The sequence below is a fragment of the Callithrix jacchus genome, chromosome Y (assembly GCF_049354715.1).
Source record: "Callithrix jacchus isolate 240 chromosome Y, calJac240_pri, whole genome shotgun sequence".
Taxonomy (NCBI): Eukaryota; Metazoa; Chordata; class Mammalia; order Primates; family Cebidae; genus Callithrix; species Callithrix jacchus.
Window position 1 is genome coordinate 6905892 of NC_133525.1, and position 14609 is coordinate 6920500.

The 14609-nt window shown below is 41.9% G+C and overlaps 1 protein-coding gene across 6 annotated transcripts in view; it reads right to left on the reverse strand.

Annotated features, from left to right (window-relative positions):
* Window positions 1–955: 955 nt before the first annotated feature.
* The window catches only part of KDM5D (lysine demethylase 5D), a 59606-nt gene continuing 45952 nt past the window's right edge, over window positions 956–14609 (reverse strand). For 5 of the 6 annotated variants that reach the window (XM_035289837.3, XM_035289840.3, XM_035289836.3 and 2 more), the window contains 9 exons: window positions 5958–6054; window positions 5010–5368; window positions 4425–4563; window positions 3794–3973; window positions 3473–3610; window positions 2675–3274; window positions 2325–2403; window positions 1984–2183; window positions 956–1860 (listed from right to left, as the gene is read on the reverse strand). In XM_035289837.3, the coding sequence (XP_035145728.1) occupies window positions 1594–1860; window positions 1984–2183; window positions 2325–2403; window positions 2675–3274; window positions 3473–3610; window positions 3794–3973; window positions 4425–4563; window positions 5010–5368; window positions 5958–6054 (2059 nt within the window). In that variant the 3' untranslated portion in view covers window positions 956–1593. The remainder of the gene's footprint in view (window positions 1861–1983; window positions 2184–2324; window positions 2404–2674; window positions 3275–3472; window positions 3611–3793; window positions 3974–4424; window positions 4564–5009; window positions 5369–5957; window positions 6055–14609) is intronic. The other variant, XM_035289843.3, reaches the window with a different exon arrangement.

A 14609-nucleotide genomic window follows, 5' to 3' on the forward strand; every position in this document is an offset into this window, starting at 1 on the left:
CAGTTTCAAATACAGAAAAAAGTAAAAAGGGTAGACAATAGTGAAAATAATATGATTATAGGCATGAGAAGCTGCTAGGGGACATCATTTGATCTACACTGACTGAAGTCAGCAGGCGTAAGGTGAAAAAGTATATGAGATTCAATCCAGGATGACAGAATGTGTTCACCTTATAAGGGATTAGGAGATGCATAATACAGTGTATATGAGTACATCCCCCAGAGAGACACAAGGCAAGAACATGAATTGATTAATGGTATCATACTCATTTCACCTGAAATATTTACATAACAATTTTACTGAATTCTTACAACAAATGACTTAGGTTGACTATTTTATTGACCATTTGAGAGAACGGAAAATACTGAGGGAGAAAATTTCTTTCAGTTCAACTCAATCAGATTAAGGATAAAAAAGCAACTGGATACTGAAAATACAGCTGGGGACTTGACTTGCTGAAACACTTTGAAAAAGAATAGAGTAGAGACTAATCTGTTTACCCTGTTCTAAGACTCACTATTAAGCAACTGTAACTAAGATACTGTGATGCATCCAAAGGGGACTGACTCATAGTTCAACAAGGCAAAACAACAAATAACCCAGATATTGGCACATGTAAGTCCAGCCAATAGATTTTTCAATAAGAAGCTCAAGGCAGTTAAGTGCAGAATAGATAAATCTTCTATTGCTGATGCTGGGTCACGTGGACATCCTTTGAGAAAACAATCACCTTGGCATAAGTCTCACACACATTTTGTAAATAAAAGCTACCCTTCCCTGCTCCCCCTAAAAAGATGATTACAAATTATGTTGACCCATGCTACTGTTGTGTTTTCCAACCTCAATCCTTCACTCTTCTACTTTAAAAAGTTCAAATCATATGCATAGCCTCCAAATCCATTCATTGTTCTATTTTTAAGAAAGGAAATGAACTTAAAAAAAAATAGACAACAGGTAGAGTGATGAAATTTTTGTTTTACTCTGTTCTTATTGGTCTTTACAAGTAATTACACCATACACTATCTTCTTTTACAGTATGACCCAGGGGAGAAAAGAAAAGGAAGTAGAATGAAGGTACAAGTTTTGAAGCACCAAAATATTTTAAAGACACAGGGACCAAAAAAAAAAAAAAAAAAAGAAAAAGGAGTACAGAAATAGAGGATCAGGGAGGGGCAGGGTGGTGGGTTGTGGAGTTGGGGGCAGGTAAGAAATAAAGGTATGCACTTTGGCCTTTCTCAAGATTCTTTGCCCTTATTCAGACTAGAATGAAACTGGCATAGGAAACCACTTTCGTATGCTAGCAGGAATGCTGCTGGCAAGACACTTCTGGCCATCAGTTCATGGACTTTAAGAACCAAGCTTTAAACAATCACTCTAGGAGTGAAGATATCAAAAATTGGCAGTGAAAAATTCTAGGTAGGAAATAAACTCCTTCTGAGGTATAGGCATGGAGGCAGTGGGATTTATGAAACAGACAAAAACAACCACAAACAACCTTTGGTGCTACTATCACAACTCTTGATGATGAGAGAAGGAGCATTGTAGCAAAGGCATTAATGAAGGACAAGAAGCTGAGGAGCCTGAATCCTTGTGTTATAAGCTATTCTGGTTTCCTTTCGAGAAGGGGATGTGGTCTGCGGAAGGTGTCAGGAACATATTTTCACAGTCTGCTTTCTCTTGTAAATGTTCTCTTCCTTGGCCCTCCTCAGATTTAATCAAGGAGCTCCGAGCCCGTTTTGACTGCAGCTCCTCTTGAACAAGATCCTCACCCTTCCTACTCTGATCCACCTTCTGTCGCCGTCGTCGCCTCTCCAGAGCCCGGCTCCTTGTCCGACTCCCTTGATGTTCAAGCTTTTCCAGCTGCATTCATACACACACACACACACACACACACACACACACACACAAGCAGAAAAAGATCAGGACTGGGATCCCTGCCTGCTGGACCTGATCTCCTGCCCTGCCCAGTACCCCCCTTCCTACCTCCAGAAGAGTGCGAATCCTCTCCAAGTCTGGAGGCTGTCCAGCCTGCAGCAGCTGCCAGATGCTGTGGTTCTCATCCAGGGTTACTTCGAGCAGGTCCCCTTCCATCATGAGTTCCTCCAGGGGCAGCCGGGTTGTCTCAGGCAGCTCCAACACAGGGCCAGTCAACTGCGGCAACAGTGAGGACAGTAGCTCCAGGTCTGGATGGAAGGTGGGGTGAGGGTGCAGGGACAGACTTGGTTAGAGGCCACTCTTGGTCTTATCCTTCATGGCCACAACAAAGCTGACAAACAACATGGGTCACTTGGTAATGTGTAGCCAACAGCCTACCCAAACCACACCTGTGTTATCAGAGCCCTTCGCTGGAGCTATGTTCTCAGGACTGGTCCCACCTTCTCCATTCTCCAGCAGCCCTTGGACCTATCAGGGAAATGAAGAATAATTGAGCTGATGAACCAAGTCCTATCTTTTCTTTCACAGCCCCCAAACTTGGGAGCCTCTATCTTCTGAAGGAGAGTCAACATAGGCTTCCAGCGGGGAGCAGGAAAGGATCCGGATGGGTGCAGAATGCGACAAAGAGGCTAGGCCACAGGAGACTGCAAATTGGAGACCAGACAAAGCTGGATCAAGCCAAAAGGACAGGGGCTAGAAGTCAGAAATGTGAGGACAGTGGGTGGCCTGGACAGCTCACCTGAGACATAGTGTTGCCACTGCCTTTTCTGATAGGGTCAAAGGCAATGGCTGAAGTGTAGGCGGGGACCTCCTCTGGCCTGGGTTTGGCCTCTAGCTGCTGGCGAAGCTCAGCCAGCTGTCGCAACAGAGCGGTCACATCCTCAGAGGCCAGAGCCTTTCTGGCACGGTCTTGCCAGCCAATGGCCCTCTCTGTGAGACACTGAAGAGCCTCACCCTCAGGCAGCCGGACAGGCAGTCTCTGCAGGGCAACCAGCAAGGATAGGATTGTCTCTAGGCGTGGCCGTCGTGAGCGCATACACAGTGGACACAGGAATTTTGTGTCCCATTCCCACCAGGCCAGCAGTGGAGATGAGGTGAGATTGGGCCTTGGAGAGCTGAGGAGACGGGGCACCGAGACACATTGCCCATGGAACCAGTCCTGACACAGGTCACACTGAAGAGCTCCCACCCCAGCTGGAACCTGCCCACACACACAGATAGAAGTTGCAGAGCAGGCCATGGGGTGTGGTGCCAGTGGACTGGGCTTGGCTGAGTTGATACGACGCAGCTGCAGGATACCCTTCTTCTCCTTCTGTTCCCCCTCCTTGAAGGCCACAATCTACCATGTCCAGAAGAGAAGGAATGTAGGTCAGCAGCCCACCCTTGCCGTTGTCTGGCACCCTAATGCCTGGCTCCTTAACTAGGAGAACAGAAATTTGTGGTGATAGGGCTCAGGCACCCTATCATCACCAGGCTCTCCTCACTTCAGAGAGATACCCAGAACCCACGTTTTCCCCATCTGGGCCATGCTCCTTACCACAGAACCTGGGTCTCTGAGGTCTTCTGCAGACAGCCCCAGCAGCTCTGTGTCACACTGGTACAAACTCAGCTCCTTCTCCATCCACCGGCTACGCTTGGTGCTTTCTGAGCCAGCATCTGCACATGGGCAGAGCACCTGAGGCAGGAAGGCAGACAGAGAGGAAATGACCAGGCTTCCCTCACCTCCCACACCTTCTCCTTCCTACCGAGGTGCCCCCTAAAAAAACAAAAAAAAACAAACAAAAAAAACCTATGTTCTCATCATACACGCCATCTCAGAGCAGCCAGTCCAGATGCAGAAGAGGATCCTAGACCTCACCTCCAGCAGCGTGTAGCAAGAATTCTTCTTGAGAAAGATCTTGGAGGCCTTCTCTCTCCAGGAATGTGCTGTCAATATCTGCAGCTCTAGTTGTCTCAGCTCTTCAAGCCCCACAGGCAGGTCCCGGCCCACAGCCACCAGGCCCTCCAAGTCATCCAGACAGGGGTAGTGGTCACCACTCTGGGATGGGAAAAACAGACAGTTGATTTAAAGTATGTCAATAATACTGTGTCTAAATCTGTGCTTCGTAATACTGGGTATTATACTGTATAATCACAGGAACAAAAATATGTAGATGTTTTCTTAAGGAAAAAATGGGATAGAAACCACTTTTCTCTCAGAACTCCTACTTTCATTGGCTCAGAACCAAAAATTCTACATAGGCAAGTTATTCTGTTGTGTCCTGCTTCCTCTATCCGCTTGTCTATATTGATAGTCTCTGCTTAACTATATGCCCATGTTCATGCTTCTCTTCCCTCAAGGGAAAACTAAGTCAGCTCCCTCAAGGAATCCTCTAACTTCCCACCTTCACCTTCTGGTGCAACCCAACAGAAAAAATATATATATAAGGTATATCTGTCTCTCTTCTAATTGCTGGCCTGAAGTGGTAGGCAGGAAATCTGATCCTCACTTGGATCTCATCCACATCAGCAATCCACGCTTGTGCCTTAGTCAGAGCCTCTTTGAGAGCCTGGATGTTAGGCAGGTGAACAGGGATGTTTTCTGTCTCACGAATTATGGCTTCCAGTGTGGCCGGTGGATGCTTTTGCCTAGAATTTTTTGGAAAAAGAGAAACCTATCATTACATATTACAGGTATACATGCTCGCCTTTTTAGTCCTATGTTTCCTTGCTAAAAACATAAGCAATGAAAAGTGTGACAGAGTAAATGAGCCACAAAGCGGAACTTTCTAGCATTGCAAGGGGCATACAGGTTTCTTGTAAGTCACATTCTGCATCCATTCACCTGAAAACTAAGTCTTCCAAGGAATATATCACCAATTGTTGCCTCTACAACACTGAAACATTAGCATGGCATGTCATATAGATGGGACTCAATGGCATGTCATGCCAATCCTTTGGAGTTTAGTAGATGCCCGACTGGAAGTCTGGTACCTAAGGGCACCCATAGAAATCGTAATACTTAGGGTCACCCCCAAACTTTGAGGATTATAGTCAAGACACAGACAGGGAGATGCTAGGACGCTAGGCCCCACCTGGCCTCCAGGCAGAAATGAGCTTTTTCTTCCCAGCACTCTGCAATGGTCAGCAATTCTTGAAGCTCAGCCCGGGCCTTGTCCACAGCAGGGCTGGAGGTTATCTTGGCACCAATAACCAAAAGCCCCTGCATGATGACCAGAGAGCCCCTGTGGGATGAAGGGGCCAGGGCCTGTTTCACTTCATCTAGCCATTGTGCCTGCTCCATCTGCTGCTGAAGCTCATGGGCTTCAGGCACCTCCACACCTAGCTGCTTGCCCCTCTCCAGCAGGGACTGCAATAGCCCTGGACTAGATGGCAGTGAGGCCAGAGCCTCACGAGCTTCAGCTTGGTAGGCCTCCACCTGTTCCAGGATATCCTGCAAGGACATAGAATAAAATGCAGATTCTTTAGCCACATAAATTCTCAACCACCAAGATTTGCTTCACTTCCCATCTTCTCTCACAGGCATTCACTGTTGCTTTACACTTATTCTCAACCATATACTAAAACATCATCTACTTGATACTAACAAAGGTCTTCTGTTGACCCAGAATGCCATTTTTTATCCTTTAATTACCTAAGGTATCTTTTTCCAGACCTAATTTAATACAACCTTATCCCTCTAATAAGCTTTCTAAGACTCTAGTGTCTAGAGGGAAAAAATAAAAATAAAAACACAAAAACATAAAAATAAACAAATAAACCTCTCCATCCCACTCCCAAGAGCTAGATCTTATATAGGCCCTTCTTTAAAGTTTTTAATTATTTGAGTCTTCAAGGATATTTCCTTATACCCTGTAAAGACAGAGTCAGTATGAGAACACTGAACTCCATCACTTCTAGGAAAGACCCTTTTATTGTAAGAAGGTTGTTTAGAATAATTAGGTTCTCGAGCTTTCCTAATGTGTCAGACTTCCTGAGTATTTGTTGTTAACAAAAATTTCATCTTGCTAGGCCCTCCTTACCTTGACATCCCCAATCTGATGCATGGCACAGGGCAGGCTGCCCATCTGCTCAAGAAGTACCCGGAGCTCAGTCAAGGTCAGATGTGGAGAGTCCATCCTGCAGGAATCAGGAAGAAAGAACTTGGTCAGTGAACCTCCTAAGGCCATATTTCAAACAATTTGTGAGTTTTAATGTCTTTTTTTCCCTTTTGTATTTCCGTAATATACACAAAGGTTTTTGCTAAGTGCAGAGATACTGACCAGTAAGTTAAGATTTGAGAAAAACACCTGTAGGTAGTTGACAGAAGCATTTAGTGGAAACTACAGATGTCAAAGTGACAGAGTCCAGTTCCTTGAGGAAAGGTAACCATATTAATCTGCTACCACTGTGGCTACTACTAACATAATACCAAATGGCTAGAAATATTTGAAAGAAGAAGAAGAATAAATATAAATAGGCAGCAAGAGAAATGTGAAATGGCCCAAAGATAGCTTAAGTTATATTTTCAACAGTCATCCAGTTAACACTTAAAGAATGAGGAAGAGACATAAAAACAAATAGCCAATAGGATTCAGGAATAGGAGATTTCACAGTGAGACAAAACACAATACATCTATTAAGGCAGAAACTGAAGTACAAGAATTTTTAAATACAATGCAATGGGAGGATTAAGAAGCAAGGAGGGTGCTGGGCTGGGCAACTCTAAAAAAAGGATAGCCTATCAGAGGCTTAAAAAGCCCCCATCTTCCTGGGACAGAGCACCTGGGAAAAGGGGCAGTTGTGAAGCTCCTCTTCAGCAGACTTAAATATCCCTGCCCAGCAGCCCTGAAGGAAGCAACAGTTCACCTAGCACAGAGCTTGAGCTCTATTAAGGGACAGGCTGCCTGCTCAAGTGGCTCCCTGACCACCCAGCCCTCCTAACCCCACCCTGTGTGTACCCTAACTGGGAGACATGTCATACAGGAGACCTCTGGCTAACATCTGACAGATACCCTTTTGGGATGAAGCTACCAGAGGAAGGAACAGGTGGTAATCTTTGCTGATCTGCAGCCCCTGAAGGTAGGTGACTACCAGGCAAGCAGGGTCTGGAGTGGACCTCCAGCAAACACCAGCAGACCTGCAGCAGGGTAGCCTGACTCTTAGAAGGAAAACTAACAAACAGAAAGAAATAGCCTCAACATCAATGGAAAGGAGGTCTATTCAGAAAACACATCTAAAAGTCACCAACTTCAAAGATGAAAGGTAGATAAATCCACAAAGATGGGAAGGAACCAGTGCAAAAAGACTGAGATTGCCAAAATCAAGAATGCCTCTTCTCTTCCAAGGCATGACAACCCACTACCAGGAAGGGAACAAAACTGGATGGAGAAGGGGTTTGATGAACTGACAGAAGCAGGCTTCAGGAGGTGGGTAATAACAAACTTCTCTGAGCTAAAGGAGCATGTTCTAACCCAATGTAAGGAAACTAAGAACTTTGAAAAAAGGTTAGATGAAATGCTAACTAGAATAGCCAGTGTAGAGAAGGACAGAAATGACTTGATGGAGCTGAAAAACACAGCAGAAGAACTTTGTGAAGCATACACAAGTTTCAATAGCCAAATTGACCAGGCAAAAGAAAAACTATCAGAGACTGAAGATCGACTCAATGAAATAAAGTGAGAAGGCAAGACTAGAGAAAAACAAGTGAAAAGAAATAAACAAAGCCTCCAAGAACTAAGGGATTATGTAAAAAGACCAAATCTACATTTGATCGGTGTACCTGAAAGTGATAAAGAGAGCGAAACAAAGTTGGGAAACATTCCTCAGGATGTTATCTTGGTGAACCTCCCCAACCTAGCAAGGCAGGCCAGCATTCAAATACAGGACATACAGAGAACACCACAAAGGTATTCCTCGAAAAGAGCAACTCCTAGGCACGTCATTGTCAGATTCACCAGGGTGGAAATAAAAAAAAAAATGCTCAGGGCAGCCAGAGAGAAAGGTCGGGTTACCCACAAAGGGAAGCCCATCATACTCAGATTGGATCTTTTGACAGAAACCCTACAAGCCACAAGAGAGTGGGGGCCAATATTCAACAACCTTAAAGAAAAGAATGTTCAACCTAAAATTTCATATCCAACCAAACTAAGCTTCATAAGCAAAGGAGAAAGAAAATCCTTTACAGACAAGCAACTGCTGAGAGATTCTGTCACCACCAGGCCTGCCCTATAAGAGCACCTGAACAGAGTACTAAACATGGAAAGGAACAACCAGTAGCAGCCACTGCAAAAACATATCAACTGTAAAGACTATCAACATTATGAAGAAACTGCATGAACTAGCAGACAAAAAACAACCAGCTAGCATCAAAATGACTGGATCAAATTCACACATGACAATATTAACCTTAAACATAAATGGCCTAAATGGCCCAATTAAAAACACAGTCTGGCAAATTAAGTAGAGAGTCAGACCCATCACTGTGCTGTATTTAGGAGACCCATCTCGCATGCAAAAACACACGCAGGCTCAAAATAAAGAGATGGAGGAAGATTTACCAAGGAAATGGAGATGGAAAAAAAAAGGGCAGGGCATTGCAATCCCAGTCTGTGATAAAACAGACTTTAAACCAACAAAGATCAAGAGAGACAAAGAAGGGCATAATGTAATGGTGAAGGGATTAATGCAATAGGAACAGCTAACTATCCTAACTATATATGCACCCAATACAGGAGCACCCAGATACACAAAGCAAGTTGTATTAATGACCTACAAAAAGACTCAGACTCCCACACAATAGTAGTGGTAGACTTTAACACCCCACTGTGAATACTAGACAGATCAATGAGACAAAAAATTAATAAGGATATTCAGGAGTTGAACTCATATCTGGACCAAGCAGACCTAATAGACATCTACAGAACTCTACACCCAAAAACCACAGAGTATACATTCTTCATAGCTCCACAACACTCTTATTCTAAGTCACCACATAATTAGAAATAAAACACTCCTCAGCAAATGTAAAAGAACAGAAATCATAACCAACAGTCTCTCAGACCACAGTGCTATCAAATTAGAACTCAGGATTAAGAAACTCATTCAAAAACCACACTACTACATGGAAATGGAACAACCTGCTCCTGAATGATTACTGGATAAATAATGAAATGAAGGCAGAAATAAAGTTTTTCAAGACCAATGAGAACAAAGGCACAATGTACAAGAATCTCTGGGAAACATTTAAAGCCGTGTCTAGAGGAAAATTTATAGCACTAAATGCCCACCAGAGAAGTAAGGAAAGATACAAAATCGACATCCCAATGTCACAATTAAAAGAACTAGAGGAGAAACATCAAACGAACTCAAAAGCTACCATAAGGCAAGAAATAACTAAGATTAAAGCAGAACTGAAAGAGATAGAGACACCAAAAATCCTTCAAAAAATCAATAAATCCAGGAGCTGGATTTTTGAATAGATCAATAAAATAGAACCCCAGCCAGACTAATAAAAAAGAAAAGAGAAAAGAATCAAATAGATGCAATAAAAAAATTACAAAGGAGATTACCTCCATCCCACAGAAACACAAACTACCATCAGAGATTATTACAAACACCTCTATGCAAATAAAACAGGAAATATAGAAGAAACAGATAAATTCCTTAACACCTACACCCTCCCAAGGCTAAACCAGGAAAAAGTTGAATTCCTGAATAGACTAATAACGTTATCTGAAATTGAGGCATCAATTAATAGTCTACCAACCAAAAAAAGTCCAGCACCAGGTAGGTTCACAGTCCAATTCTACCAGATGTACGAGGAACTGGCACCATTCCTTCCAAAACAACTTCAAACAACTCAAAACAGAGGGAATCCTTCCTACCATGGTTTATGAGACCAACATCATCCTGATACCAAAACCCAGCAGAGACACAATTAATAAACAAAATTTCATGCCAGGACCCATGATGAACATTGATGCAAAAGTCCTGAATAAAATACTGGCAAACCAAATGCACCAGCACATTGAAAAGCTTATCCTCACAATCAAGTTGGCTTCACCCCAGGGATGTAAGGCTGGTTCATCATCCACAAATCTAAAAATGTAATCCATCACATCAACAAAATCAGAGTCAAAAACCCCACATGATTATCTCAATAGACGTGGAGAAGTCCTTCAACAAAATTCAACAGCCTTTATCCTAAAAAGTCTCAATAAACTAGGTGTTGATGAAATGTATCTCAAAATAACAAAGGCTACTTAGAACAAACCCACAGCCACTATCATACTGAATGGGCAAAAACTGGAAGCATTCCCTTGGAAAACTGGTACACACAAGGATGCCCTCTCTCATCACTCCTATTCAATAAAGTACTAGAAGTTCTGGCTATAGGTATCAGGCAAGAGACAGAAATGGAGCCTATGTGAATCTGAAGAGAGGATGTCAAATGATCCCTGTTTGTAAATGACATGACTGTAGATATAGAAAATCCCATTGTCTAAGCTCCTAACCTCCTTGAGCTGAGAAGCTTACCTTCAGCAAAGTCTCTAGATACAAAATCAATGTGCAAAAACTACAAGCATTTCTATTCACCAATAACAGAGAGCCATATCATGAGTGAACTCCCATTCACAATTGCTACAAAGAGGAAAAAAATACCTAGAAATACAACTAACAAGAAATGTAAAGGACCTCTTCAAGGAAAAGTATAAACCAATGTTCAAGGAAATAAGAGATGATACAAACACATGGAGAAACATTCCATGCTCATGGTTAGGAGGAATCAAGTATCGTGAAAATGGTCATACTGCCCAAAGTAATTTATAAATTCAATGCTGTCCTCATCAAGCTACCAATGACTTTCTTCACAGAACTGGAAAAAAGCACCTTGAAATTCATATTGAACGACAAAAGAGCCTGCATATCCAAAACAATCCTGAGCAAAGGGGAAAAAAAAAAAAGCTGGAGGCAGCATACCACCTGACTTCAAACTATATCACAAGTCTACAGTAATCAAAACAGCATGACTCCACTACCAAAACAGGGATATGGACCAATGGAACAGAATAGAGGCCTCAGAGAGAATGCCATACAACTACAACCATCTGATCTGTGACAAACCTGACAAAAGCAATGGGGAATGGATTCCCTATTTAATAAATGATGTTGGGAAAACTCACCAGCCAGATGTGGAAAGCTGAAACTGGATCCCTTCTTTACACCGCATAGAAAAATTAACTCTACCTAAATTAAAGATGTAAACATGAGACCTAACACCACAAAATCTCTAGAACAAAACTAGGTAATACCATTCAGAACATAGGCATGGAAAAGGACTCATGACTAAAACACTGAAAGCAATGGTAACAAGAGCCAAAATAGACAAATGGAATCTAATTAAACTTCAGAACTTCTGCACAGCCCAAGAAACCGTAAATTGAGTCAGCTGGTAACCAACAGAATGGATAAATTTCTTTGCAATCTACCCATCTGACAAAGGGCTAACATCCAGAATCTTAAACAAATTCATAAGTGTATGTAAACAAATTTACAAGAAAAAAACCAACAACCCCATCAAAAAGTGGGCAAAGGATATAAACAGACACTTTACAAAAGATGTTTATGCCACCAACAAACATATGAAAAAATGCTCATCATCAGTGGTCATTAGAGAAATTCAAGTCAAAACTACATTGAGATACCATCTCACGCCAGTTAGAATAGCCATCACTACATAAATCTGGAGACAACAGATGCTGGAGAGAATGTGGAGAAATAGGAACATTTTTACACTGTTGGTGGGAGTGTAAACTAATTCAACCATTGTGGAAGACAGTGTGGCGATTCCTCAAGGATCCAGCAGTAGAAATACCATTTGACCCAGCAATCCCATTACTGGAATATACCCAAGGTTTATGAACCATTCTGTCATAAAGACACATGAACATGTATATTTACTGAAGCACTGCTCACAATAGCAAAGACTCGAAGCCAACCTTAATGCCTATCAATGATAGACCGGATAAAGAAAATGTGGCACATATACAGCATAGAATACAATGCAGCCAGAAAAAAAGAATGAGTTCATGTCCTTTGCAGGGACATGGATGAATCTGGAAAACCATCATTCACACCAAAACTGATACAAGAACAGAAAACCAAACACCATATGTTCTCACTCATAAGTGGGTGTTGAACAATAAGAACACACAGACACCAGGAGGGGAACATCACACACCAGAGCCCGGGTGGCTGGGGGCTGGGGAGGAGTAGCAGGGGGCTGGGGGGATTGGGGAGCAATAGTATTAAAATATATAAATACCTAATGTAGATGATGGGGCAATGGATGCAGCAAACCACCAGCAGGACAAGTATATACCTATGTAACAAACCTCCACAATCTGCACATGTACCGCAGAACTTAAAGTGTAATAAATAAAATTTTTTTTTTAGATGGAGTTTCCCTCTTGTTACCCAGGCTGGAGTGCAATGGCGCTCACTGCAACCTCCGCCTCCCGCGTTCAGGAAATTCTCCTGCCTCACCCTCCTAAGTAGCTGGGATTACAGGCACGTGTCACCGTGCCCAGCTAATTCTTTGTATCTTTAGGAGAGACGGGGTTTCACCATGTTGACCAGGATGGTCTCGATCTCTTGTGCTCGTGATAAACCCGCCTCGGCCTCCCAAAGTGCTGGGATTACAGGCTTGAGCCACCTCACCCAGCCAATAAATAAATTTTAAAAGAAAGCAGCAGCAAGGAGGGCTACGTGATGATAATGGTCAGAATAATAAATTTACTCTAGACCAAAAAGAAGTAAAAGTTCATTATGTCAGAAGTGAAACAGTACCAATGATGGCACATTCCAAGATTTACTCTTTGGTTCCACTGCCTAAAAAAGAAGAACTGAAGAGGCCTGAAAGTTAAATACAGGAGGAAAACTAAAGACAGTCTGAAATTGAAACCCAAGGTCATGATATGTGAGTATCATCGGTTCAAGCTGGAAAAGCCTTATTTTACCTGAACTAGAGTCAGGAAAGGAGTTATCCATAAAAGTGAAATTTATAAAATTTTATGTTTCCATGTTATAAAGAAAGACAGCAATCATAAAAGAGGTTAAGAACAAGTAGGAAGCCAGGCATGGTGGCTGAAACCTGTAATCCCAGCACTTTGGGAGGCTGAGGTGGGTGGATCACGAGGCCAAGAGATGGAGATCATCCTGGTCAACATGGTGAAACCCCATCTCTACTAAACATACAAAAAAATTAGCTGGGCAAGGTGGTGCGTGTCTGTAATCCCAGCTACTGAGGAGGGTGAGGCAGGAGAACTGCCTGAACAGAGGAGGTTGCAGTGAGCCGAGATCGCACCATTGCACTCCAGCCTGGGTAACAAGAGCAAAACTCCATCTCAGAAAAAAAAAAAAAAAAAAGAACAGGTAAGACTATTTAAGAGTATTTGAAACAATGTGTTTCTAAAATGTGGCAAACCTGAGAATAAAGACAAAACACAAGAAACTAAGCCCTAAGCCGAGGAAATACGGGCCATTGAAAATCTAGGTGGAGCAGAAAAGGAAAAATGGCTATTTACAATCTCAATTATAGCTCAGGCTAATAATTATGTGGTGGACTGTTTAAAAAGCTTCCTCATCAGTTTATTTATTTTAAATCAGACCATGTCACATCCTGCCAGACCTATTCTTCAAACAGGCCCAAAATAATAAATTGTATAATATCTATTTTGCTGTGTTCTTCTCCACTTCAAAATCTATGTTCCCTTAAAGTTCATTGAAAAAATTACTTATATTCTCAGGCAGAAACTGCTTCAAATGTACACCCTTGCTTTATAGTCTTGGTATCTTTACTCTCACAATGACCTACTTCATCTAAAATTCCTTACTACTAACAAAGCTTTATTTTTTTAATAGTTCTTAATAAGACATGACTCGAGTTAGCATTGTGATTAACGATTACTGTTATTTCTGCTTTTACCTAAAATTTTCAGTTTACACTCATGCACCACATGACCTTTCAGTGAGTGACAAACCTCATATTTAATAGTGGGCTTGTAAAATTATAACAGTACTGAAACATTCCTATCACCTGCTGACAGCATAGCAGCTGTAAAATTGCAATACATTCCTCGTGTGTCTGTGGTGATGCTAGTGTTAACAACCCACCTTGCTGCCTGTCATATAAGTCTATCTAGCATATCCATCACATAAAGTATGTAATACTAATGATAACAAATGGCTATGAACTGGTTAATGTCTTGACACCACACTACTTTTTTAAAAATCACTATTTTAGAATATACTCCTACTATAAACAAAAGTTAACTGTCAGGGAGCCTCAAAAGGAATTTCAGGAAGTACTCCAGGAGAAGGCACTGTTATCATATCAGATACATTTATACATGTGTCAGTGCCATAACTAACATCTTCCATTAGAATAAGATGTGGATGGGGAAAGATGGTGATATTCAGGATCCTGAGTCTGTGTAGGCCTAGGCCAGTATGTGTCTTTATGTCTTAAATTTTAATAAAAATGTTTGAAATGGAAAACAAACCAAAATAAGTTTAAATTTAAAAAAAAAAGCTTACAGAATGACAATATGGAGACAAGAAAATACTTTTGTACAACTGTACAATGCATTTGTGTTTTAAGCTAACCATTATTAGAAAAGTGTAAAACATTC